This window comes from Danio rerio, chromosome 7, assembly GCF_049306965.1.
Source record: "Danio rerio strain Tuebingen ecotype United States chromosome 7, GRCz12tu, whole genome shotgun sequence".
NCBI classification, from domain to species: Eukaryota; Metazoa; Chordata; class Actinopteri; order Cypriniformes; family Danionidae; genus Danio; species Danio rerio.
Genome location: NC_133182.1, coordinates 6,487,501 through 6,515,347, shown reverse-complemented (window position 1 = coordinate 6,515,347; position 27,847 = coordinate 6,487,501). Strand labels below are relative to the sequence as shown.

At 36.4% G+C, this 27,847-nt stretch overlaps 2 protein-coding genes across 5 annotated transcripts in view; one reads left to right on the top strand and one right to left on the bottom strand.

Moving 5' to 3' along the window:
* The window catches only part of sf3b2 (splicing factor 3b, subunit 2), a 43,245-nt gene extending 34,680 nt beyond the window's left edge, over window positions 1-8,565 (bottom strand). Inside the window, exons 1-5 of the mRNA NM_001105277.3 lie at window positions 8,399-8,565; window positions 7,922-7,965; window positions 7,782-7,838; window positions 5,153-5,308; window positions 1,363-1,489 (exon numbers count right to left, since the gene is read on the bottom strand). Coding sequence (NP_001098747.1) covers window positions 1,363-1,489; window positions 5,153-5,308; window positions 7,782-7,838; window positions 7,922-7,965; window positions 8,399-8,498 — 484 coding nt within the window. The 5' untranslated portion in view covers window positions 8,499-8,565. The remainder of the gene's footprint in view (window positions 1-1,362; window positions 1,490-5,152; window positions 5,309-7,781; window positions 7,839-7,921; window positions 7,966-8,398) is intronic.
* A 2,792-nt stretch (window positions 8,566-11,357) lies between these two features.
* The window catches only part of capn1 (calpain 1), a 71,478-nt gene continuing 54,988 nt past the window's right edge, over window positions 11,358-27,847 (top strand). For 3 of the 4 annotated variants that reach the window (XR_012382364.1, XR_012382366.1, XR_012382365.1), the window contains exon 1: window positions 11,358-11,525. The gene's annotated coding sequence lies outside the window, so the exon portion shown is untranslated. 4 annotated transcript variants of the gene reach the window in all.

The window sequence follows — 27,847 nt, the reverse complement described above, 5'->3', positions numbered from 1 at the left end:
GTCTAACACAATGCTTCGCTTGGGATTTGTGATTACTGATTTCTGATAAGAGAAATTGTTTTATTTTAGACGTATGGCCATAGCTATTGTGGGAATATACATTTATATAATCTAATTTCAAATCAACAATAATCTACATATAAGTGAAAAGTTCTATTCTTTGGTGTTTAATTATATCATTTCACGCACATCCCAGCGAGGAGGGATATTTACCCTTTGTCTTTCTGACTACTGGCTAAGCCAAAGGGATGCAAATGCTACGAGCAGGTTTTTCGGGTGTTGCTTTAATGCTACAGAAACCCGTGTGTTGATTCAAGCCTGGTTTATTCTTTGCGTCAAGTGACCGGCGTAACCAACGGCGCATGCAATGCCCGTAGCTGTGCATTTATACTTTTGCTCGCTGTCTCTGTTGGTCTGCATTAACACTTCCAAAACGCTAGTTGGCAGTGAGGTGTAAATGTTTCTCTGTGTCGAGTTTCTTTGCCTGTGTTTTGTTCTTTCTGAACGCTTCCTGGATGTACAAGTGGCTCAAACTCGCTCATTCTGAGGCAGGAACCGGCGGACGTGCAACAACTTTAACTATGAGGTAAACACAAAACAAAACTTTGCATCAGGAGCTCCTTCACGGGACTCCATCGTTTAGTAACAACTCGACCTCGTTGTCTGTCCACAAAAATACCTCTCTTGCTTTCTTTGCCATCGTGTTTAATGTTCAACCAGCGTTTGTTGACTAACAATAACAAAATGCCGAGCGAGACGCATGCTTTCTGTTTATACTAGAACGTGCATGCCCAGAGTGTGCGAATGGTCACGTGATATACGTTTTTGGTGGCGCAGTGTGGACGGAGATATGTTCAGAGACGCTAGGTAAAACGCTAGTGTGGACGCGAATCGTTTTTGATCTAAAATAAAAATTTTAAAACTAAAACGCACTAGTGTAAACGGTGCCTATGACTGCAAATAAATGCTGTAACAAATCAGCTAACTACAAAGCCTGACTTGTGCGTTCTTACCGACGCCCCCTGATGATCACATCTTAAATAGTAAAGCCAGTGCCATTTTACACAACTCACCAACAGAAGTGTCTTGAAAAATATCTAGTCAAATATTATTTACTGTCATCATGGCAAAGATAAAAATAAATCAGTTATTAGAGATGAGTTATTAAAACTAATGATTAGAAATGTGTAGGAAAAAACCTCTGTTAAACAGACATTGTGGACAAAAAATATACAGGGGAGCTAATAATTCTGACTTCAACTGTATAAGGACTGGCAGTCTGCAAACAATTTTTTTCAGGGTGTTAAGTGGTGTCAGACAGGAATGAGTGTTTCCCGATAATTCCCCAGCATGAGCGCTCACCTCTGAGTGGAGGGATGGGGGGCAGGAGGTTGGGTCGGGGTCCCAGATCTGGTCCTCTGGCTCCCGGCTGCCCCTGCTGGATTTTAGCAAGCTCCTGCTGGCGCTCGTGCTCCAGAAGAACAACAGCCTGAGAGAAACGCACACAAACACCATGAGGATTTGATGACAATTCAAATTTCAGTCTCAATCCGGGTCACGGATGGTAAAATTGTAGAAGAGACTTTTCGGGTATCTTCAAAAAGCATATATGCACTTTTCTAATTAAATGACATGTATATATAAATATATACACATTTAAACTTACAGGCTAATTCACATATTCCACGATCTGAATGATAATAAATAAGAAGTATTGTTTTAATACTAGACAACACTTGATGTTTCCATCTCTGTCATTGACTCAGTGACAGTTAAAACGAGTCCATTCTCTAAGTGCTTCTGTCACTGTGTTTACTCCTTCCTGTGCAAGACTGTATGGTATAGTTAACGCCGCACGAACTGTAAAGAGTTTAATATTAGTAGTTCATTTGAAATAAAAATAGCGAAATGTTCATTAAGAGTTACATTTTTCGCTGATGAGGTGAACGCCGAGAAAACGTCACTACTCCTCCATGACATTGAGATACAGGCAATACAAGATTATCCATATCAAAGAACTGCAAATAAGCAGATATTATAACAATTCCTTGATCATCACACACCTCGTTCTCTTGCAGTGGTTTGCTGATCAAATGAAAAATAAAAGACGGGGAGGAGCCGAATTCTGCCGTTGTTTTCTTATTAAATTTAAAGGGTCACGAAACACCAAAACATATTTTTTGAGCTGTTGACAGTCGTACATGTGTCCCAAACTGCTAAGAACACTATTAGGACACCTATATTTCACTAAAAAGTGTAAATTGGTTGTTTTAGCGTTATTTCAAGCAAATTCGTACTTCCGGTTTGAAACTAATTTTTGAAGCTGCGTCACGGCCATGAGATAATAGCGTGTATTCCAGCCTGCAGACTGGGCGTCTGTGCCAGAGTGAGTCTTATTACGTCTTACAGTGTGTGCATTAATGCATGAGTAAGGCTTGGTTCAAACCAATCAGCGCGCTCTATTGTGCAAGTTCATTAATATTCATTACTGTCACAGTGTTTAGATGACAGAGACGCCACGTTGTGTTGGCAAAACAAGCGTGAAGTGTTGCTTTTATAGTTTGCTGCAGTTAAGTTTTGTTTTCATTTTTTCTCTGTGAGAGCTCAGACTCACGTGTGGATTAACAGTGTACGTGACACTGGACAACAATAACTAACGTGTCTAAGGAGGAACATTGTTTACCTGAGAGCTGTTCTCATCTGCAAACGCTGAGATCCGGATTCGCTTGTAGTATCCTCTTAATAAAGACGCGGCTCTAGTTGCTGGTGATTGTCCTGTCTCTACAGATTTGGTAAGTGAGCGACCAGTGCTCTTTGTTTATTCAGTTTGTTTGTATCGAACTAAGTTAACTATTGCACCGAGTACAAACATGTTAGCACCACAACCAAACTTTAACCCCGTGTAGGGTTTTTACCGCATTTTGTGACCGGAATAACACACGCGGCTTTCTGACGCTACCTGCCGAGTGCATCTAAGTTTCCGGGAAATGCTGAGGGTTTTTATTCTCTCATTCGCCTTGCGGTATCAAACATTGCATGAAAAATACACGCTTAGAGCAGTTCCTCCAATCAAATATCTCGTTTGTCGCGAGGGGCATGAATGAATTCCCTGAATGAAAGAGTCAAACTGCAGTTAAAGTCCACCATTTAATAATTTGGCAAATAATTCGACTACAGATGTCCATGTAAACACAGTCACATTTTCCGCTGTGGTTGTGTGTTTTGACTTAGAAAGTCAGCGCGCCCAAATAGACACTCCCACACCATGCCTCTTTTCTTCCTCCGACACTCCACCCTAAACAAAGCTGGACACGCCCACTTTTCTGACTTTTTCCAAAGTAGAGGTGTGAAAACACCCTGCGGAAAAGAGGGGGTTCCATGGCCCTTTAAAGAGGACCAAGGCGATAATTTAGTGTACAGTTTATAAGCTCATCGCAAAAGTTTTAGGGGGGCTGAGTGGAAATATAGGGGGCTACAGCCCCCCTAAAATAGGCCTAGCAACGCCCATGACCTATAGGTTACTACTGTCAGAAAATATTAGCACTCGGTTCATACTTTCAGTATTACCTTTGCTTAAACTGACCTGATCTAATCCTGTTTATATGAAACAAGCTGCTGCTCCCTAGCAGGTTTGAGCTACCAGACCGGTTGCTATGACAACAACTCTCAGATGAGTCTGGCAGAACGAAATCATGTCAAATCGTCAACAACCAAATCCAGCTAACTGAGTGATCCACAGATTAAAGGACCCTATATGTGCTGTACTAATATCGCCGATGGCGTCTGCATCCCTCAAAGTTGGTTAGAAATAAATGTTTAGAGATGGTGTGACAACGAGTACTTATGTGTGCTTTGTTGCACTCCTTGATGCTTCTTACGTCCTTGTAGCAGCACCAGTGGCACTGGAATTAAGGCCCGTGCACACAGAGACGTTTTTTGCTCGCGTTTTCCGTTGATATTTAACGCCTCATAACTAAATAACGGGCGTCAATGTGATCGTGCACACCAACGCACAAAAGCGTCATTTAAAAAAAAAAAAACGCCTCATGCTCGTTTTTTTGCGCGTCAAAACCTTCTCCACCAATCAGATCGGCACTTTTGTTCACGTGCACGAAGCTGCTGAAGTTACAGTAAACAGCACTTGGAGGCGCTCAAGCGCAAAACTGTCAATGCGAGCGCACATTGAAGAAGACGCCCAAAGGCGATATGAACGTGCAGCTGCTTATCGAACTGGTGAACAATAATCATTTCTTCATCGCTAGAGCTGCTGCGTGAACCATCCATGCTTGTTCGGGTCACCAGTATATATACGTTTATAAACAAACGTGTGAACTTCCTCTCCTCCTCCTCTTCTTTGTTATAAGCCGGTGTCAGAAGCTTAAAGTTGTGCAGCTCCATCTAATGTCAAAAGAGTGATTTAGCATACTCTTCTGCTTGACGCCAGTGAAAAGCGCTTGGGTTTGAACACTGAAAAACGTCTCGTAAAACGCTGCCGATAAACAAACTAAAAACATTCCGGTGTGTAGGAGCCTTTAGGCACCGAATTTACATAGGTACCCGTGCCATAATGGCACCAGGTTTCTGCACCCAACCCTAGTAATGTAATAATAGATAGTTAATTTCTGATCTACTAGCACTAAACACTTTATCCTATTTTACGGTTTTAACAATGGAAAGACTCTCTCACTCTAGCTGCGTCTCAAATGGCACACTAATGTTTTTTTACTAAGCAGAAATTCAAACCGTTTCCCTGATGACGTTTGATGATTGCTAAATCAGTGAAATAAATTACTGAATTATCAAATAATACCTGCCGTGAGTATAACCGCATTCACCATCGGGGGCGCTATAATCACTTTCGTAGGAGAATTTTGCTTTCACCATCCAAAATATATAAAGTTATCCAACATGTGCACCCAATAGCTCCGCCCCTTCCGCTACGTGAGCAAAACTGTGGTCATTGAGTGTGTGAAGTGTCCATCTTTACACACTTCACTTTACCGGCTGAATGAGTGCATCATCCGGGTAATTAAAGTGCACTTACTATTTTCAGAGTTTTCAGTGTGAACGCACTACTTACACTATTTAGACTACAAAATGGCGCAGAATAGTGCATAAGTATGCGATTTGGGATGCAGCTTCTGTCTCTTACCTGTGGGCCCCTGTCGTCATGCTGCATCATACCCGGTGGCTCCATAGCCATGTGTATCGGTGGAGGGCCTCCCATCATGTTCATGGCCTGCATCATGTTCATGCTAGGCGGCAGGGGCATCGAAGGCATAGGGGGCATGGGTGGCAGACCGGGCATCTGAGACACACACACAAACAAACACACACACACACACACACACACACAACAAATCTTATAGCTTTTATATTCTAAAGCAGGGGTCACCAAACTTGTTCCTGGAGGGCCGGTGTCCTGCAGATTTTAGCTCCAACCCTAATCAAACACACCTGAACAAGCTAATCAAGGTCTTGCTAGGTATACTTGAAACATTCAGGCAGGTGTGTTGAGGCAAGTTGGAGGTAAACCCTGCAGGGACACCGGCCCTCCAGGACCGAGATTGGTGATCTAAAGCTTAACAACAAACGGGAGCAAAGTGACTATTAGATTACCAAGACATTAGAGATAGTTCACATTCCTGTCATTTACTCACCCTTGACTTGTTCCAAAATAAGTTGAGCACAAAAGAAGATAGTTTGAAAAATGTTGAAAACATGAGCAACTCCAGCGTTATGGATGTGACATTTGCAGTAACAGCTCAAAACATAAATTCACAGAGAAAGTAAATGTTAACATCATGTTGAAACATCTGTTTATATTTTACGAAACAACTAGCCACAGAGTTGTGAGAGCAGAAATATATCAATCTGTGAACATGCTTTGTACTTTAAATGAGGGAAATAAACAAGCGTTATGGATGTGACCAAAAAAAGTCTGCGAGTTTACAGTCTACAACAGGGATGAGCTAACTTGATCCTCGAGGGCCGGTGTCCCTGCAGAGTTTTGCTCCAACACTAGTCAAACACACCTGAACAAACTAATCAGGCCCCGTTTACACTAGTGCGTTTTAGTTTGAAAACGCATAAGTTTTGCTACGGTTACGCCATCCGTCCACACTACGCCGGAGTTCTCGAGCGCCGAAAACGGAGCTTTTTGAAAACGCTGGAGAGGCCGTTTTCATTCTGAAACGCTGCTGCTCCGTCTCAGTGTGGATGGGGAAAGACGGAGACATCTGAAAACGGAGGCGGGGCTGCAAACGTTCACCTATCTGATTGGGGCTTTTCCTCAATATTAAGTAGCCCACACATAGTTCAGTCTCGCATCCTCTTCTTGTAAGTTAAGACTTCGCAAGTTTGATCAAGGCTGCAGTCTCCCCCTTCTCAGTTTGATATGGAAAACATACAGAGGACACGGGTAAATCTTCAAAGGGAACAGTGTACTTTATAACTTCATTCACATCACCCTGGCTACGTTGTTTCACTTTATCAACAATAAAATGTAAACATGATTTAAGGAACTGCCTATTTTCATTTTAATATTAGCAACTTAACAGACAGCAGAAATGTTGAGGCGCCGTGCTGCATATATGAGCGTCATCTTCACTGTGTGGATATTTATAACAAAACAGAGCCGATAACAACTGCCTCCTTTCAATTTCAGTGAAAATACGAAACGCACCCTCTCTTTTGCTGAATATCAGTTTTAATAATCGATAATTATAAAAGTATAACATACAATAAGTTTATACATTGTAGGAAATAAAGGCAAGCGATCAGTCAATGTACCTGGATTAATCATTAACTTATCTTTGCGCTTAACCAAAACATGTTCCCCGTGAACAAGTAACTTAACAGTTTCCAATGACCAAAGTCAGGGAATTGGCCTATGTCGTTAGATAAAGACAACAAGATGAATGAAATATCACATTTAGCAAATATAGTGAGATTAGATCCAGCGGGAGATGCTTGATGAGCAGTCCGACAAGCAGAGCTCTCATCTGGGTAGAAATGCTGGAGCGCTTGCCCGAGTGTGTGTGTGTGGTCACGTGATGTGCGTTTTCAGGGTTTTGGTGTGGACGGAGAGCTGTTCAGAAACGCTGGGTAAAACGCGAGTGTGGACGCGGATCGTTTTCATTCTACAACGCCGTTTTAAAACTAAAACGCACTAGTGTAAACGGGGCCTCAGTGTCTTCAAGATCACTTGAACTCTATAGGGAAGTCTGTTTGAATAGGGTTGGAGCTAAACTGTGCAGGACACCGGCCCTCCAGGATCAAGTTTGCCCACACCTGGTCTACAACATACTTTGCAGAAATTCTGTGAATCAAACTGCCCAACCCAAAAGAAACAATCCTAATAAAAAGGATAGGAGTTGCTCTCTAAAGAACACATGATTGATTGTATTTAGTTTTACATGTTTTTGCATTTTTGAGGAAAAAGCTTCGCTATGTATGTGACAAATGTAAAATTGGCACTTGTGTCACTTGTCATTACACCAAAAATGTAGAAACAGTTTGGCTATTTTGGTTGAAGCGTAGTTTTATCATGGCAAGGTTCACATTTGCATGGAGTTACTCATGTAATTATTGACTTCCATAGTTGGACAACAATGGAAATCAATGGTTACAGGTTTACACAATTCTTCAAAACGTCTTCTTCAGCGTTCAACTGAACAAAAACAAACAGGGTTTGATCAAGTAAAGGGTGAGAAAGTGACAGAATTTACATGTTTGTGGTGAACTATACTGCTAAGAGAATAAGAGAAAGGACACAGTACCGTGGTCAAGCTCTTGTCTTCTCCTGGTATGTTTGGTTTATTAAAGATCATGCCAGGCTGAAAACGTAATAAAGATTATGTTAGGACAAAAAAAATGTAAATAACGTTGTATCTGTAATTAAAACCCTTAACTAATTTACCTGTGCATAAGATTTCAGTCTGTCTATGAGCTCCTCTCTTGGACCTGGATAACAGAAAACCACAGGTAACTTAAATGATGATGATAATAAACAGTGAATTAGACATTTTACACGATTTATTATGCAGCTAAAGTATTGGTGTGTATAAAAATGTGTGTATAAAAAGTTCTGCACTTAAATCCCATTGCATTTCCCGTTCAGACAAAAACATTCACTCGGTTCAACCGGGGACGACTTATCATACACTTTACTTATATCACATACACGACTTAATGCATTACTAGCAGCAAAATCAAGAGCAAAACCAGCTTTCCAACACACATTTCAATGAACAACATGTGTAAGCGCGTCGTTTGGTGCACTGAGGCCCGGGCACCGGACAGGAAAATAACAGGCTAACAGGCTAACGCTAGCTAACAAATGAAAAACTCAGCGATACTGTCCCGCAGCGATGTAATGAAAGAGTTGTTAACTTACCCATATTGGGAGCACCAAATTCGGCCAATTTGGCCTGCAGCTCGCCATGGGTCCATGTATTAAAATCTATATTTGGATCCTGCGGCCCTTCGTTAGCCATGTTGAAGATGAACGGCACAAACGCGTTCAGGCGCAAGGGATCACGGGAACACAACGCAAAGCATCGTGGGATTTGTCGTTCCTGTTCGTTGAGTTTTTAAACTTTAAAACTGCGACGATAATTTTTTTGGCTGTATATATTTTTGTGGGTGTATATGTGGGTGTTTCCTAGTACTGGGTATCCGCTGTGTAAAACATATGCTGGATAAGTTGGTGGTTCATTCCACTGTGGCAACCCCTGACGAATAAAGGAACTAAGCTGAAAAAAATGAATGAATGAAAAATCCATATCATACATATTCCTTGTGTATTTATGAAGTCGCGTCTCTTATTTTCAGCGTTTTTTGTTAGATTCATTGGAAATAAAAACTAAATAGATTTTATAAAGCAAAGTATAAACTAAATGTAGCCTAGATGTAATCTTTTTTATACATTTAGTAATGATGCAGAATTTTTTTTTCTATTTAAAAGAATAGTTCACACAAAAATGAAAGTTCTCCCACCTGCCTTATCGCTGAAGTCATATGAACAGAAGTGTATAAGCCTGTGTCTATTGCATGCGAAGCGCCTGATTCCAGCCATTTACTGGAAAATTATTCATGCTCCATCTTTGTCACTCTGGATGAAGGAAATGTCTTCTTGTACACACACAGGCCCGTGCAGAGACCATCCAAAGGTCAGCGCGCGTACTCAAGATCAGTGTTGTCGTGCGCCTACTGAAGGGCGGGACGGAGGGTGTGTCGCGTCGAGGGGGCACTTTTGATCATTTTGGAAGGGCACTTTTTATCCAAGACTAAAAAGGGCAAAAAAGGGCACTAAAAAGGTTGAGCCCTATGTGTGCACTGCCTGATAACACAGTGGAGTTCAGTGCTGAACACACTAGTCAAGCAGAATCTGTCTTTGACTTGATTTGCTCACCAAAGTCTCAAATTTACACCATTTGATTGAAACATTTAATCAGTAGCTTTTAACAATAAAACAAACAAACAAATGTTTACATTAAATTTGAATTGACTATCTCGAAACCACCCTTATCATTCCCCCTCTCTTCTCAGATGGGATGGCGGGCCATTTCAAAAGTTATCATGGACCAACTTTGGCCCACGGGCCCTATTGGGCATCTCTGCTCTAACTACCTCATCATTCTCGCTTCTTTCTTACCATGCATGCGCCAACTTTGGCCCACTGTCGATAGTTTGGGCATCTCTGGTTTATTTTATGCTGCGTCTGCCATGTTTAGCCACAAGATGGTGGTCTTTCTAACGCCAACACCTCAAATCCTGTGAAAATTGTTGAGAAAAGGTTTTAATATACTTTTTATGGCGCCGGAACATGATATAATATAATATAATATAATATAATATAATATAATATAATATAATATAATATAATATAATATAATATAATATAATATAATTTAATATAATATAATATAATATAATATAATGGTATGTTAAAATAGTTATATTATATTATATTATATTATATTATATTATATTATATTATATTATATTACTTTATATTAATAATATTATATTGATTATATTATATTGATTATATTATATTATATTATATTATATTATATTATATTATATTATATTATATTATATTATATTATATTATATTATATTATATTATATTATATCACATTATATTAATTATATTATATTGATTATATTATATTAAATTATAATTTATTATATTATATTATATTATATTATATTATATTATATTATATTTTATCATATTATATTAATTATATTATATTGATTATATTATATTATATTATATTATATTATATTATATTATATTATATTATATTATATTATATTATATTATATTATATTATATTATATTATTTTATATTAATAATATTATATTATATTATATTATATTATATTATATTATATTATATTATATTATATTATATTATATTATATTATATTACTTTATATTAATAATATTCCATTGATTATATTATATTGATTATATTATATTAAATTATATTTTATTATATTATAGAAATTATAGAAATTATATTATATTATATTATATTTTATCATATTATATTAATTTTATTATATTATATTATATTACTTTATATTAATAATATTCTATTGATTATATTATATTGATTATATTATATTAAATTATATTTTATTATATTATATAAATTATATTATATTATATTATATTATATTATATTATATTATATTATATTATATTATATTATATTATATTATATTATATTATATTATGGTATGGTATGTTATAATAATTATATTATATTATTTTATATTATAATATATTATGATATATTATATTACTTTATATTAATAATATTAAATAATATTAAATAATATTATATTGATTATATTATATTATATTAAATAATATTTTATTATATTATATAATATTATATTAATTATATTATATTATATAAAATTATATTATTTTAATTATATTAAATTATATTTTATTATATTATATTAATTTAATTGATTATATTATATTATATTATATTATATTATATTATATTATATTATATTATATTATATTATATTATATTATATTATATTATATTATATTATATTTAGCAGAACATATTTATTGCATTTAAACCACACACACAGCAGTACAAATATAAATAATTGTAATATACAATATTATTACCTTGAAGTTAATTTGCTAAATAATGTTTATGTCATATTTGTTTTGTGTGTTATTACTATTATGTTTCTCGTACTAATCTAGTTTTCTTGCGTCTGTACGCGACGCGAAACCGAACTCTTTGATTGGTCAACCTGGCGATACGTCACAACGCGTTCCGTTTTTATCGCGTATTGCGCAGACGCGCCTCGAATCTGCTGGGCGGTTTTGCTGTTTTTAACGGAGTGAAAAAAAAATCAGAGGCAAAACGTCAAACTGCATGAACTCCAGATGTTTAAAGGATCCAACAGCAGCCAGAACTCCTGGATTATAAAATACAAGCTCATAGTCGGAAGTGGACTGCAAATCATCACACGAGGTAACGTTAAAGTCTGAACGCTTGTCTTTTTGCATTCATACAAACGCGACTGTCATTTTGCTTTACTTTTCATGATTTTGTCGTGTTTAGTTGGACATTTAATAATCCTCACACGTAGGCTGCGTTATAAAAAACGTCTATATAAAGTTAACATCTTTAAAACCTGTTTAGGAGGAGTTATGAAGTCAATTTCCTTGTTTTGCGGTCTGCAGAAAAGACCAAAACACGCCTGAAGTTCACATTGACGCTGAAAATCTATTAAATAATCTACCAAAAACGTGTTTCATGGTCGTGAATCGCTTTCTAAGAGTTTATATATATTTTTGTTCACACTAGAGGACGATATGTTGTGTCTGTTTTCAGTATGTGAAGTATTCGAGTGTGATTTCATGCATGTTATGGCTATTAAAAGTCTTTTAAACGACAAACACACGGGCAGCTGCTGTGGTCAGGCTGGGTTTTAATGAGTGGCACAGGAAGTGATGAAAGTCAAGGCTGTTTCACCATATTCACCCTGTTATTTCTTATCTTTGGTGCACACTCAGGCCAGCTGGTGCAGTTTTACACAGGAAAAAATGCCTTTATTACTTAGTTTTGGTCTTGTTTTATGTCAGAATATCTAAACATCCTTAAATCAAGAATCAAAAATGTCTTGTTTTGAATTTAATTGAATTTACTTGACATATTTTAGACAAGCTGTACAAAAATACAAGTATCCCATACATTTTGAAATAAAAAACTGTCGAGGATATAAACACAATAAAGCCCTGGGCTTGTTTCCATAGTGGTCCTCACTGTTAAATAAAACCTAGCATGGCTTCAAAATCAGTGTTGGGAAAAAAGTAATACATTACAATTTTACGTCTACCTCATCTCTTAAAAAAAAAAAGTAAAAAAAATGCAAATTACAATAAAATAACAGCAGATTTTTATTGACATTGCGTCCCTAAAAAGTAAGTAACATATTTAGTTACGTTTTATTTATTTTTTTAAGTAACTACAGATTGTAATATATTACTTTTTTCCCCAACACTGTTGAAAATACAGATGATGCATAAAACAAACAGCACCTCCACATTTTAAAACAGCAACAAAATAATTCACAAATACATTCCTTCATTTTTCTTTTCGGTTTAGTCCCTTTATTAATTAGGGGTCGCCACAGCGGAATGAACCGTCAACTTATCCAGCACATGTTTTACGCAGCTGCAGCCACATTCACAATCAAATAACATACGAAAATAAAACATCATCGTCCACCATGCAAACTAATTATCCTCATCAAACAACCATCTTTTGATCGCTTTTTTTTAACCTCCTCAAGTCTTTTATTTCCTTGATCGATTTTGTTCCACATGATTGCACTTGTGTGTGTATATATATATATATATATATATATATATATATATATATATATATATATATATATATATATATATATATATATATATAAACATATATTTTCCCCCAGTGGACTTCTAAATTTACATAAACAAATATTAAAATCCCAACCCCTGGTACTTTATGAATGCTGTTGCCTTACCATTTGAAAATAGTTCAACAAATAACTATAACCCACATTATTAAACATTTATTTTTACCATTAAGTTAAGTATTTTATTCTTTAACAGACACTCATTTAAAAAAAAAAAAAAACTCTGCACTTAAACAATAAACCCCTGTTGCTTTAAGATGGACATAATATTTAGCTTTAGTGAATTCATAATGTCAGATTGTGTGGAACTGGAGATTTGAGTGGTGGACAAAAGCATTGTTTGCACTTTAGTAGTTCTTTATTTGACATTTGATCACAGCACATCAAAAGCAGTGTCTGAGCGTATGAGCATCAACACCGCTATTTACTTTATTTACAGTGCAGAATGCCTGATTGCTTGTAGCATTGTGCATGCATATACAGCAGTGAGAATTGCTGTAATTATGTCTGTTGTTACTGTTGTCTGTATTTCAGCCACGCCAAGAGAGAAACCCTACCTGTAGGCGACAATAACCTCATAAACACACCCCTGCTGTTCATTCCTATTGTAAATGTGTACAGAGACATGCAGAGACATTATTAAATGGTTAAAATGATTATAATTCATTGAAATATTCTTGAAAATAAAATATTTTGTGTTCTATTTCTGGTAGCTTGGGTGCTGAAAGAACCCTTAAAAAAACGGCCGTTAAATTACAGAAATTTATCGTAAAATAATGGACATTAAATTACAGAAATTTGCTTACATTTATATTGCTGGTAAATTTCTGTAATTTAATATCTGGTATTTTACGGTAAATTTCTGTAACTTAATATGTGTTTTTACGGTACATTTCTGTAATTTAATATCTGTTTTTTAGTGGTAAATTTCTGTAATTAAATATTCGTTATTTTACAGTAAATTTCTGTAATTCAATATCTGTTATTTCACGGTAAATTTCTGTAATTCAATATATGTTTTTTTATTGTAAATTTCTGTAATTAAATATCTGTAATTTTATGGTAAATTTCTGTAATTTAATATCTGTAATTTTACGGTGAACTTCTGTAATTTAATATCTGGTATTTTACGGTAAATTTCTGTAATTCAATATATGTTATTTTACAGTAAATTTCTGTAATTCAATATATGTTATTTTACAGTAAATTTCTGTAATTCAATATATGTTATTTTACAGTAAATTTCTGTAATTCAATATATGTTATTTTACGGTAAATTTCTGTAATTTAATATCTGTTATTTTATGGTAAAATTCTGTAATTTAATATCTGTTATTTTATGGTAAAATTCTGTAATTTAATATCCAGTATTTTATGGTAATTTTCTATAATTTAATATCCAGTATTTCACGGTAAATTTCTGTAATTCAGTATCTGTTATTTCACGGTAAACTTCTGTAATTCAATATCTGGTATTTTAAGGTAAATTTCTGTAATGTAATGGCCGTTTTTAAATGTTTTTTTCAGTACCCTAGCTGCGGGAAATAAACAGTACATTTTTTTTTACAGTGTGTGTAAGTTTTTCCAGCAAATTTAAGACATTTGAGCACAATGAATTAAACATTTGTAGCCTAAATATTAATTCTACAATATCCAATTGTTTATACAATAGAAATCATACAGTGTTATTTTACACTTGACTTAATTTTTGTTCCCAAATACTTCGACTCCCCAGAACATCATAAATTATTGTATAGTTTCTCTATTGTATTTAACTTGGCTTTTCATTTTTTATTATAATCTGTGCAAATATGCTCCCCTACAAAATCACACCAATCAAATATTCTGAATTATTTACAAATACAAATGGTATTCTTGTGAAGTTGTATTCATGTTGCAATATATAAATCACAGTAAAAGAAAATGTCATTGATTTTTTTTCGTGATCTTAGCTTTTGTAGCATATTATATATATATATTTTTACACAGATTATATGACACCGCTTTCAGAACTTGCAGAACTAGTTGTTCTTACAAATCTCTCTCTCAGTTGGTTCTTGTTTAAGCCTCGTTCTGATTGGTCGACAGCATCTGTCCAGAAACTGAGGTATCATGATGTGTCTCTACTTGTTTATAGGGCTAAGAAATGAATCAAAGGAGATTTTCATGAATACAGTGGGGGAAATATGTATTCAGCACGTCACCATTTTTCTCAGAAAACATATTTCTAATGGTGCAGTTGACTTGAAATTTTCCCCGGATGTTGATGACAACGTAAGTAATCCAAATATGCAAAGAAAACAAATCTAATTAGTTTATAAAAGAAGTTGTGTGTAATACAATATAACGACACAGGGAAAAGTATTGAACACTTGAAGAAAGAGAGCTGTAGAAAGGCAGTGAAAGCCCAGACAGCAGCTGAAATCTCTCAGTGGTTCTTTAGCAACCATCTGCCCTTCTGCCCTCTGTATAAATGAATATCAGCTGCTTCAGTCCAACATCTACAATAGCAGGAGGATGAAGATGAAGCCAGGGTGGACATTTCAGCAAGACAATGATCCAAAACACAGCCAAGGAAACTCTCTAATGGTTTCAGAGAAAGCTGTAGAATGGTCCAGCCAATCACCTGATCTGAATCCAATAGAGAATACAAAATAAAGCTCTGATTTGATAGTCGAGACCACCAGAACCATCAAGATTTTTACACACTGATGAAGTCGAGAGATGAGAGGTGTCTTTAAGCTACCAGATAGAAACACAAACCTTTTATAGAAAGTATTAAACACATTTCAGTAGTTCAGGACTTGTCATTTCATTCTCATTACACATAACTCATGTCTCAGATTTTTTTTGTTGGGTTTTATTTTTATGTTTGTTTTGTTTGGCCTTTCACCAAAACCTGCTTCAATTCCATGTCAACTGCTCCTTTAGAAATATTATTCCCAGGGAAAACATGACATGTTCAGTACTTAAAAAATATGTAATTAAATTAGTTACATATGAAAATGTTAAAGATTACAAATGGGGTTACATCTAAATATGTTGAATAAATCTGTTGCTTTGCCTGTTTGTGTACAATGCCTTCTGCTAAGGCTTTTAATAAAGCGGTGATGTTCTGATGCTTTTAAAAGTTTTTTTTTGGTTTGATTGCTGCTCACCATGTCTACTAGGGGTGTCACGATTTTGATTTTTAATCGAAATCGATCGAAATTTATACTCCATTTCGATTATCGAATCAAAAAATAGAATCGTCGATGCTGCCACGCCCCCATGTCACGTCAGCTTGGCTTGCCAAGCGGGAAAAAACAGGCTTGTTGAAGTGCTTGTTAAACTGCAGAAGCAGGAGACCCGTCGACAGAACTTAAACCCTCTCCTCTTTCAATGAAGTCGCCGGTGTGTAAGCATTTTGGATTTCCAGTGAGTTATGTTGACAACGTTCGTGTTGTCAACAAAAAAACACTGTTTGCAAGCTCTGCTATGTTACGTATTACGTACGGTTCGTCCGATAGACAACACCGGCATCGCGATCCTCCGCCCGCCCCCGTTGCAAATCCATTCGTGAAAAGTACATACTCAGGCCCTGTTTACACGGTCTTTGTTTTTAAATGGCATTTTAGAACGACAATGATTTGACATCCACAGTGGCGTGTAGCATTTCTGAGCAGCCCTCCTTCCTCTCTACCTCTGAAAATGCACATCACGTGACCACACAAACACAGACGCACACACAGCCATATGAGCTCGAGACAGCAGGTCCAGGCAGTCAGAGGACTGCTTTAATCTTTCACTCACTTGTACTTAGTCATTTTAGCGAACACCTCAGATACTGTTGGCTGGTTCCTGTTGGTTGTGCGTCTTTTTTACTGACGCCATTATAACGACACAGATCACTGCCTATTCACGAGTCCCGCAGAAAAAGTGATTGACAGAAGGTAATTATGTGTGTATCTTGCCTTTATTCATTTACTGTATGATTTGTTTATGGGTAAAATAAAGACCATGCAGGTCAGGTAGTTTAAACGGTAGGCTACAAATAATTAATTGGTCATTAATTAATTAATTATTCATAATCGAAAATCGAACCGTGACTTTAGAATCGAAAATGTAATCAAATCGAGGATTTGGAGGATCGTGACACCCTTAATGTCTACCAGTTACGTTAATCCTCTCTGCCGATGAAAGCTTGATGGTGTGCTCACACCAGATGCGGAAGAAGCATCAAGCCGAGTGATTTACATGTTAAGTCAATGCAAACGAGCGAATAGACATCCTGTGGTGCGATAAGCGCGAATGACGTAAATTGCGCGAATGGCACGATATGCGCAAATGGCATGGCTTGAATTGAGCGTTTTGCGCATATGACGTGCTTAATGCGTTTAATGCGCATTTCATGCGAATCACTCGAGTTCAAAAATCTGAACTTAAGCGGACATTCGTGCTGCATTAACCAATCAGGGGCTTGCTCTTGTGAGAGCGTGATTGTGACGTAGCACTACGCAGTTCATCAAACTGTGCTCGACTCAAAAGCACCGCTGAAAGCCTCCATCACCCAGGTTCAGTTTCTGATGGAGTTTATGAGCTCACAGAGTTGGGTGCACCTCTGAAAGGATCAAGTAGACTCAGATATGGCCCTAAACGTATCAACTTTGTTTTTCAGTCTTCATAAAGCACATGAACACTGTTATTTTCTTCATAAAATCCATGTTAGCCATTTAGCAACGAAGCTAGAATCACTGGGCAGACAGAGGCCCTGCCTATCACACGAACCCGCGTCTGTTCTGAAGTGAATTTGGCGCGCGAATAAAGCGGATTTGACGCACGAATGAAGTGAGTAAACTCAAATGTTCACGCGGCTATTTATGCGCAAATAGCGCGATTTATCCATTTGTTTCGTGTCTGGTGTGAACACAGCTTAAGGCTACTAGCATACAATTAGTCTGAAAGCTGCAAACAGTGACGCTACTAGCCTAACTACATTTCTTAGGAGCGTGTTGGTAGCGTCACTACTTGATAAATCAAAAAGCTTTTCAGTAGCGAAGCTATTTTATTAGGGAAGTTTTTAGTGAACTAAATTATTAGTGAAATTTTTGGTGCATTACCGCCACCTTTCGCTCTGGTAAGTGACGTCGCCAACCAATCAGGCTAACACAAGAAATTTGCTTGATGGAAAGATGACTGAGGGAGAGGAGGTCTATAGTTTATAGTAGGAAAGGCTAAAGTATGTTAATTACTATTAGTTTTACATACATGTTCTTCATTATGTAGTGTAATTTATTAATGAAGAGTTGTAAATATATTTATGCAACATAATGATTATTAGAAAATATACTAAATTTTTTCCTTTACTATAAATTACTATAGAATTTTAAATGTGTAACACCTGGTTTTATTGGATTGTTTTGTTTTTGCTGTTATATACACTATACTTTGTTTCGGTTTGGTTCAGCATATTATTTACAGTAAATAACTGAACTGAACTATTATGCCTCAAATGTTGACAGTTTTATTGATTACTGAAATATGATCGACGTGGATTTAAGTCGCTTTGATTTAAAAATGAAAAATCGCAATAATAATCTTAATCCAAGTGATAAAAGATGTTGAAATGCTAACAGTGAACAGAGCTACTGTAAGCTCACATCTGCTATAAATGCTTAAAAATGATTTTGTTGAAAATATCTTTTATAAACTTAAAAGTAATCGGATGTAATCAGTTACTTTACTTTTATAATGTAATTGAAAAGGTTACACTACTGATTACATTTAAATAGAGTAATTTGTAATCTATTACATTTCTAAAGTAACCTCCCCAACACTCTGGATGATGATAAAATTGGGATAGTTGTTCTGTTATAATGACAGCTGATTGTGTCGCTTCTCAATAAACTATGTAAAGGCTGTACCAGAGGTCGCGTGAGACTTTCTCATTGTCCGTCATTTTGATGGAGAGGGTTGTAAAATGTCCGTCATAACTTATTATTGATCGTTATTTAATTTGCAGACTTTCTGATGGCTTTTTACATTCATATCTTAATAATGAACTTGCACGACCAGCATATAGGCTAAATTATTCATTTATTTATTTGACAAATGAACAAAAACTCTCATTGATGGTATATCAATATCATATTTTCCTCCTGCGTCGAGCTGAACAGGGTGCTTGTCTGTGCGTAATCAAACGCATCAAGGGAGACTGATGCAGAGGCCGTCGTCATTAAATTCTGTGTCTTTGCCTTGGAAAGTCGACTTCTCGTGACCAAAAATTAGCGCCACTTCAGCCAGGGTATTGTAGTTAGAAACATTTCTACTAAGGCTGTGATCAGAACAAAGTTTGCTGGATTCTCTGAATGTGGGATTTCCCGATCATGCAAGCACTCGTTTCACCTGGAAAAAAATAGTAAAGCACGCGCTCCTTCTGCACCAGGAGCGCGTCTGTGCTGCACCCGTCTGCGTTCGGTAGTGCTCACAACGCACACCAAAGCACCTGACCTCCTTGCTGCCGTTTTTTTGGCTCGTAACAGCTGTCGGCGACTGAGGATTTTAGTCAGTTTGTTCTTCATCGTCCACTGCATCACTTCCTCTTTTTTCACCTTTATTAATATCACAACTATAGACCTTTTTCACAGCGGAATTGAACACCGGAAGCGCCCTTCGAAGCAGTGTATCGATATTTCCGGGTTCGCTAGGAGTCGCAGAGACATGACAGCCTCGGGACAGCGGATGACTTTCTCACGGTCAACTTTGCCATAATTTGGACAGGAAGATGTTGTTCGGTGAATGTGTAAAACTGCCTTAATAAAACAGCATTTAAAAGATGATACCGATTTGCAGAGTTTGTGCAGAAAACGTGTCTTACACGCAGCGTTTGCATCGTCAGGTTCCAGTAAGGTGCACAGCCAACAGCATCAAATCTGCTCATTCAAGCCATTCGTAAACTAGATTAACCTGGCTATTTAACATCCAGCAGGATGAGTTTATGTCAGTAGTCCCGTCTGTAAACTGTGCTAACCCCCTCCTTCCTTTTTATTCAGAGTCAGATATAGTGAATGGCGAGGTAGCTGTACAGGCGAGTTGCTATCGGTTAATACATTACAGGTTGTTTAATGCTCGTGAGGTTTTCTCAAGTCTGGAAACACGTTAGCTCCTACTCGTGGATAATATTCATTTTTATTATTTATTTAAAGAACAGCAAATAACATTTTAAACATTAACACATTAAATAACACAAAGATAGTATACTTTAATAGCACATTAAAGTATACCATCTTTATTATATAACTGACTAAACAAATAATTTTGCTGTCAAACCAATTAAAAAAAAGAGATTTGCATTTGTATGAACTGTCTATTATTCCAAACAACAACAATGTAGGGATAAATCATGCTTATAGATGAATGACCATGATGAGCACTTGTTTGTGGAAGGCAGATAGCTTAACTGGAGTTTTGTCTATATTATAATTACTCTTCAAAATAAACCATAGACCACCAGTCTTTAATGAAACATAATAATCTCCGCTTTGAAATGCATACAGCATATGAATGTACTCCCGCATATAACTTGAAACGGCATTCAACCCCCTTTAATATTGTCATCCATGCTTTTCCCTGTCCTTCGTCTTTTGGGAGATCGTGGTCATTAAAGTAAGAGTGTCGTTTTTGAGTTGGTGCAGCTGGGAACGCAGCAATCACAGCGATGGGATGACCCTGCCATTCATTTTTGCTCCGTCGCATTGAAACCGGATGTTGTGGTACACTGCTTCGCTTACCGGAACCAGGAAGTGTGAAAAAGGCCTATTCGGCCGTTTAAAGAATCTTCTCACACTCAGCTGCTGTGAGATTTTTGCAACTGTGCGCAGCGGTGACAAAGAGGAGACAAAACAAAGGCAATCGCCATCAGCTGGACAGGAGTGGGAATTACAGTTCGCTACAAATTACAATAGCATAATCCCTCAAAATGACGGATCACCTTCAGATTTTTCCATCACTGCTGAAAACAATCCGTCAATGACGGAAAATATTCGGTTAACGCAACGTCTGGGCTGTACACGAAAATTGATAATGAAAACGTTCAAAACAGCATTCATCAGCCGATACTGAAATGGTCGTCTATAAATAATCAAGCATACCTTATTTACAAGTCTCTTTTTATATCTTAATGTTTGTTTTAAATTCAGTAAATCAAAGTGTCTGTTTACTCTCTTTAATGCCGATGCCTGGAGCAGGAGACGTTACGATCATAAAATATGAAGAAAACTAAACAAAGCAGTGCAGATATGAACTCTCTAAAGTGGAAAAGCATTGACCTGAAGCGTAATCTCAGAAGCTGAAGCGTGTTTCAGTGCGAGTGTGTTTCTGCTTAGTCACCGTTGAAGCTCTGAATGCTGCATTATTTGCTCTGCTGGCAAATGTCCACACACTCCTGCAGTTTAACACACTCCTTGGCAGCTCGTCTTTGGGTTTGCCTGGGATCTCACGCACACACACACACACACACACACGCACACACACACCACAGCCTTCACTGCTCCACTTTCTGAATGATGTCAGTCTATTCTCAGCCACTATAAACTTCTGTAAGCGGAAACAAAAGGAGTTGACCGCATGTAAACGCTTTAGGCAGAACTCTGTGGTCTGCTGCAGCTATTTTTAATAAATTCTGAGTTGCAGAGTAGGTTTAGAGTTGACAACAACACTTGATATAAACCTGAGGTGTCCAAACTCAGTCCTGGAGGGCCGGTGTCCTGTAGTTAAGCTCCAACTTCCTTTAACACACCTATCTGGAAATTTCTAGTACACCGAGAAAGAGCTTGATTTGCTGGTTCAGGTGTGTTTAATTGGGGTTGGAACTAAAATATGCAGGACACCGGCCCTCTAGGACCGAGTTTGGACACCCCTGATGTAAACATTTTCTGTACACTATTTTATGAACAAATTTGTGAAGCAGAAATGATGTAGCAATAGCTTGAGAAGGTAGTTTAAAGTCGAATGAGAGAACAGGATTGCAGCTTGTAGCTTTGTCGTGCTATATTACACAGATTGTATGACAGTGAATGGTTTCAGGTCTTGCAGAACTTGTTTTCTTAGAAATCTTTGAACGAAAACGCCTGCTAGCAATTTAAGGCGAACCCTTTTCTTGGAAAGCTTTGGACAAAAGAGTAAATCTGAAAAATAAAGTGTAACATTTTGGACAAAAAAAATATTGTAAATCTTTGTTTGTGCATGTTTAAACCTTTTTTGTCTCAGTTTTGAGCAACAGCAACAGGTTTACTCACTTTTATTAAGTAAAGTCAACCAATCGCTTTAAAAGTGAGTAAATTTATTGCTTTTAAAGCGATTAGTTGACTTTACTTAATAAAAGTGAGTAAACTTGTTGCTTTTAAAGCGATTAGTTGACTTTACTTAATAAAAGTGAGTAAACTTGTTGCTTTTAAAGCGATTAGTTGACTTTACTTAATAAAAGTGAGTAAACTTGTTGCTTTTAAAGCGATTAGTTGACTTTACTTAATAAAAGTGAGTAAACTTGTTGCTTTTAAAGCGATTAGTTGATTTTACTTAATAAAAGTGAGTAAACTTGTTGGTTTTAAAGCGATTAGTTGACTACTTAATAAAAGTGAGTAAACTTGTTGCTTTTAAAGCGATTATTAGACTTTACTTAATAAAAGTGAGTAAACTTGTTGCTTTTAAAGCGATTAGTTGATAAAAGTGAGTAAATTTGTTGCTTTTAAAGCGATTAGTTGACTTTACTTAATAAAAGTGAGTAAATTTGTTGCTGTTAAAGCGATTAGTTGACTTTACTTAATAAAAGTGAGTAAATTTGTTGCTTTTAAAGCGATTGGTTGACTTTACTTAATAAAAGTGAGTAAACTTGTTGCTTTTAAAGCGATTGGTTGACTTTACTTAATAAAAGTGAGTAAACTTGTTGCTTTTAAAGCGATTAGTTGACTTTAGTTGATAAAAGTGAGTAAATTTATAGCTTTTAAAGCGATTAGTTGACTTTACTTAATAAAAGTGAGTAAATTTGTTGCTTTTATTTTTTACTTTTTATTCAAACTGCTTTACATAAACACAAATAAAAGAAACAAGTAAAAGAAATAAAAACAACAAATAATAAAAATGATGAAAAACAGATGAAAATGTGTTAAACAGGTTATAAAAGAATGAAAAAGAAAGACACAACAGTGGGATATATCGGAGCACAGTGCTCATTCAAGGCTAAACAGATGTGTTATCAGACTTAATTTGAATGTGCCTAATGCTGGAGCACATCTGATCATTTCTGGAAGCTGATTCCAGCAGCGTGGGCGCTGTTAGTAGCTGAAAGCTGATTCACCCTGCTTTGACTGAACTCTTGGAATTTCTAGTGTATTTGATCCTAAAGATCTGAGTGATCTGTTAGGTTTGTATTCAGTGAGCAAATCTGTAATGTGTTGAGGCCATTTAGTGATTTACAGACAAGTAATAATGCTTTAAACTCTATTGTGAATGTAGTTTGCAGCCAGTGTAAAGACCTGAGGACAGGTGTGATGTGCTCTGATTATCTGGTTCTGGTCAGAATTCTGGCTGCAGCGTTCTGGATGAGCTGCAACTGTCTGACTGTCTTTTTGGGCAGGCCCGTGGGGAGCCGATTACAGTAATCCACCCTGCTGCTGATAAAAGCATGAAGAAGTTTCTTAATGAAAACAAAGCATCTGATTCTTCCAGTGTTTTTAAAAGGTTGACTTTATTTTTTAAAAAGTGAGTAAACCTGTTGCTTTTAAAGCGATTAGTTGAGTTTATTTTTAAAGCAATGCTTACTTTACATAAAGTGTTTAAACCCAACCAATTAATTTTTAAAGTTAATCATTTTAAAAGTGATTCGTTGACTTGATGTAAAGTGAATAAACTCATTGACAAAAAAAAAAAAAAAAAAAAAATCAAGTAAATGAACATGGGCTGTACTATTATCTTTTGGGATTTTGGGGGGATTTTGACACCTTACACTGTAAATAAAAGCACCTCGCACCATTGTGCTAAGTCAGCTGAGCCATTTATCATTTATCCAGTTTTTTACCCTTTTACCCATACACCAATGTCTCTAAATACCAATGTGCATAATTATAAAAATGAAGTCAACTTAAGTTACATTACAGTTTCAAATTACAACAAGTTTACTCACTATTTTTAGGTGAAATAACTAATCTTTTTTTTACTGTGAGAATGAACAAACTTGGACCGGTTTGACTTGCTCTGGCTGCAGGGTGTAATGCAAAGGTTTAATAGAGTTTTAAATGCACACATTCCTTTTTCCATTGAGGCGTCCAGTGTTTTCTTTGCAAAATCTTGAATGTGATTCGGAAACATGAGCACCAGTTTTTGTTTAGTGTGGACTGTGTTTGCTGTAGGATTAACTGTTGTTTTCCTTCTGATTTTACAGATACAAATTGGGTTTCTTTATTATGAATGTGTATGAAGATGCCGGAATATAAGGATGTCTCTGACTTTGCGTGCTGTTTAAGTAAACTAAACTGACTTGGATTGATGGTCAGGACTGTCATGCCTAGGGGAGGTTGTGACAGCAGATCTCAGGCTTTGTTGGAGATGAACGCTGGTTTATTTAGCATTGAGAGTCCTGTCAGAATGATAAATCTGAGCTGCAGGTCATCACGTCCCCCAGTGGGAAACTTTGTTAGGGAAAATATTTGGGTGCAGACAGTATGATGATCAGATTGACCATAAAAGGGAATTTTGCTAAACGATGCTGATAATTCATTCATTTTCCTTTAGCTTAATCTCTTTTAAAGGTCACCACAACGCAATGAACCGCCAACTACTCCAGCATATGTTTTATGCAGTGGATGCCCTTTCGGCTGCAACCGAGTACTGGGGAAACACCCATACACTCATTCAAACTCATGCCCTTCGGCCAATTTAGCTTATTCAATACCCCGGAGCTCAATTAACCCCTTACTTAATAAACCGGCGCACCCAGAGGAAACCCACGCCAACACAGGCGAGAACATGCAAACTCCACACAGAAATGCCAGCTGACCCAGCCGGGGCTCGAACCAGCGACCTTCTTGCTGTGAGGCAACAGTGCTAACCACTAAGCTACCGTGCCACCCAGGATAATGTTATTACGTAACTAAGACGAAAAGTACAAAAGTAGGCAGTGCTTCATTTATGAATTGCGAGGTCCCGGAACTGATCGGGGTAATGGATCCGGCATGTTACCCGAGGATGTAGAGCTGTTGCAGATGAAAGTGAAGAAGGTTTGGGAGTTGTGAAAAAAAGTTAGTGGACAGGGAGGGTGGTTGAGGAGGAGGATTGTACAATGAGGTTTTCAGATTTCAGAGGTTTCGGATCCGGCATGTTCCGGCACAAATTTACTAGTTAAACCCTGCATGACATCATCGACTTTCACTTTAAGATTTAAAGGGCTAGCATTGCACCAGACCCCCGTAAGTGGTTTCGTTTGAAAGTGTAGAATCTATATTTTATGCACATATGCATCACTTTGGTTTTTATTCTACTGTACAAAAGTTATTTACACTTAAATACACAGTTTTTTGTATACCTGAGCTGGGTAGTGAACATTGGTTCATTTTCATATTTTTCATATGACACATGTACAAGTTATAGCTTAAATGAAAGCTCTTGCCGGTGCTCATACAGTTCTAGCATTATTGTTTTTCTGAATTATATTCACATATCAAACAGTTGCTGAATGAATCGTGGTGTTTCCATGGTGCAGAAGTGAAAACATTACATTTATGATCAATAAGCAGCCCCAGATAGCACAGACAGCTGTCATCTCTTACCTTATGCTGTGTGCTTCAGGGCCATTCTCCTCTGTTTTTGAGGTGATGTGCATAAGTAATCCTTTTATATGTCTGACGTGCTCCAAACACAGTGAATTATGCTTGATCAAACAAAAGAATAGTGAAATATGAAAACAATGACCACACAGAACCTAAAAGGTACACTTTCAAATTTGAGTTTATAAAAAAAATAGAAGACGCAATGTGTTTTTAGGTGTTTATTATAACACAGACGACATATACAGCTATTTTAAACACTTTCAATAATGTTTTATGAAAATTCAAAGGGCTTTCTTTAAAATGATACCAAATCTTTGCATTTACACCTTTGCATGTGGTTTTGGGAAGCTTTTAAATTTGGGTTGGCAAAATCCAGGCTGAAATCCCAAAATAGTACTACTGGAGTTTAACTGGTTAAGTCCTGAAAGGAACTAACACATTGCTTTAATTCAGAGGTCGGGAACCTTTTTCAGCAAAGAGCCTTTTTTTTTTTTTTTAAAGAGAAACTGATACTACTATAAATAATACAGGTTTAAACAAAACCTTTATGTCCATGCACAACTCAAAAATAAAGAAATATAAGTGTATAATTAAAAAAAGGAAAAGTAATAGTAATAATAATTTAAAAAAAATCACCATCACCATTTATAAATGTTTTTTGAATTTACGTGCACGAGGTTACTCTAGAAATGTAAGTTGTTTGCTCTTTATTGGGGTCGCAATTCAGATTTACCCACAGTGCGTTACACTCGGATTAGTTTAAATGTCCTTTTATTATAAACTGAGTTCTTACTCATTTTGCTGTAAAAAAAGCCCTAAAAAGGAACTGTAATTGTATTTTCAATAGGAAACTTGGATTTATAGTGACGGTTATAATTTTTTAAACCTCAAACTATTTTTGAAGGGAGACAGCTGGAGCGCCACTTGTGTCTCGCGAGCCATAGGTTCCCTACCACTGCTTTAAACTGTGGGTCTAGGATGTACAGTGTTTTGTTATACAGTGTGCAGAGCTCCTCTATTGAAAAAAAACCCCTGAAGGTTCTAAAAGAGATCAAGCCTCAGCAAAAGTAAGGAAAAGAAACGTTGAAGTAATGCAACACTTTACTTACTTAAAACAACAAGTAACACAACTAGTTGCATTTTTGCCTTTTTGGGGAGTAACTCAATATTGTAATGCATTACTTTAAAAAGTGACATTCTCCAACACTTCCTACGATGCTTTCCCCATAAACGAAATTAAATCACGATAACACATAAAAAAATCTAATAATTAATTAAAATAAAAAAGCATGATGTCTGTTATGTATCAAATATATGTGGGATCGTTCAAATTTAGAAATAACCCACATCAACACACACATTTCAAACACACAGTCCACAGATACTTATACAACGCACACATGTAATGTGCAACTGAAAAACCCTACAGATCAGATTGACGGTCTGTAGAAGTAAAAAAAATCTTAAATCTAAGTAATAAAGTGGCAATATATTGTAAATGTAATATTTTCGAAAGGAATGAATTGTTGCATCTGAGATCTTTGTTTCCACAGTAAAAGATTGCACCGTCTTGCTATCAGTGTCAAAAATGCCAAAGCATTTGCAGTACAACTGGATAAACCTGTAATATTCGGAGGATGTTCATTGAAAAGTGCAATCACAGGACACAACTCCATGTGCATCTGTCACAGAAGAATTTTTTTCTGTGACCGAAAGGTTTCTTTTCTCATCCAGGACATCTAATTAGATCCATTGGCTGATCACTGATTAAATAACATCCAGAATCATCTGCCACTCTGATTTTTAAAATAGTTTATTTACTGTACACCTCATTACATACTGCAGTTACTTTTAGATGTTCTGTTTTGACAGAGAGGTCAGCTTCCCTCAATAGAAAGTCAATGGAGAATTTCTAAAAAAAAAAGAAAAGAAAAAAAGACAATAGTTTTTCCCACCAAATGAGGGTGGGTCCAACATACGTCACACATGATGTCACACAGGTTCAACTGAGCATATTGGTTGCAAAAAAAGACTGGTTGCAGTAGCAAACATGTCGTGATGTGCAGTACGAGTCCAAAATCGATCAT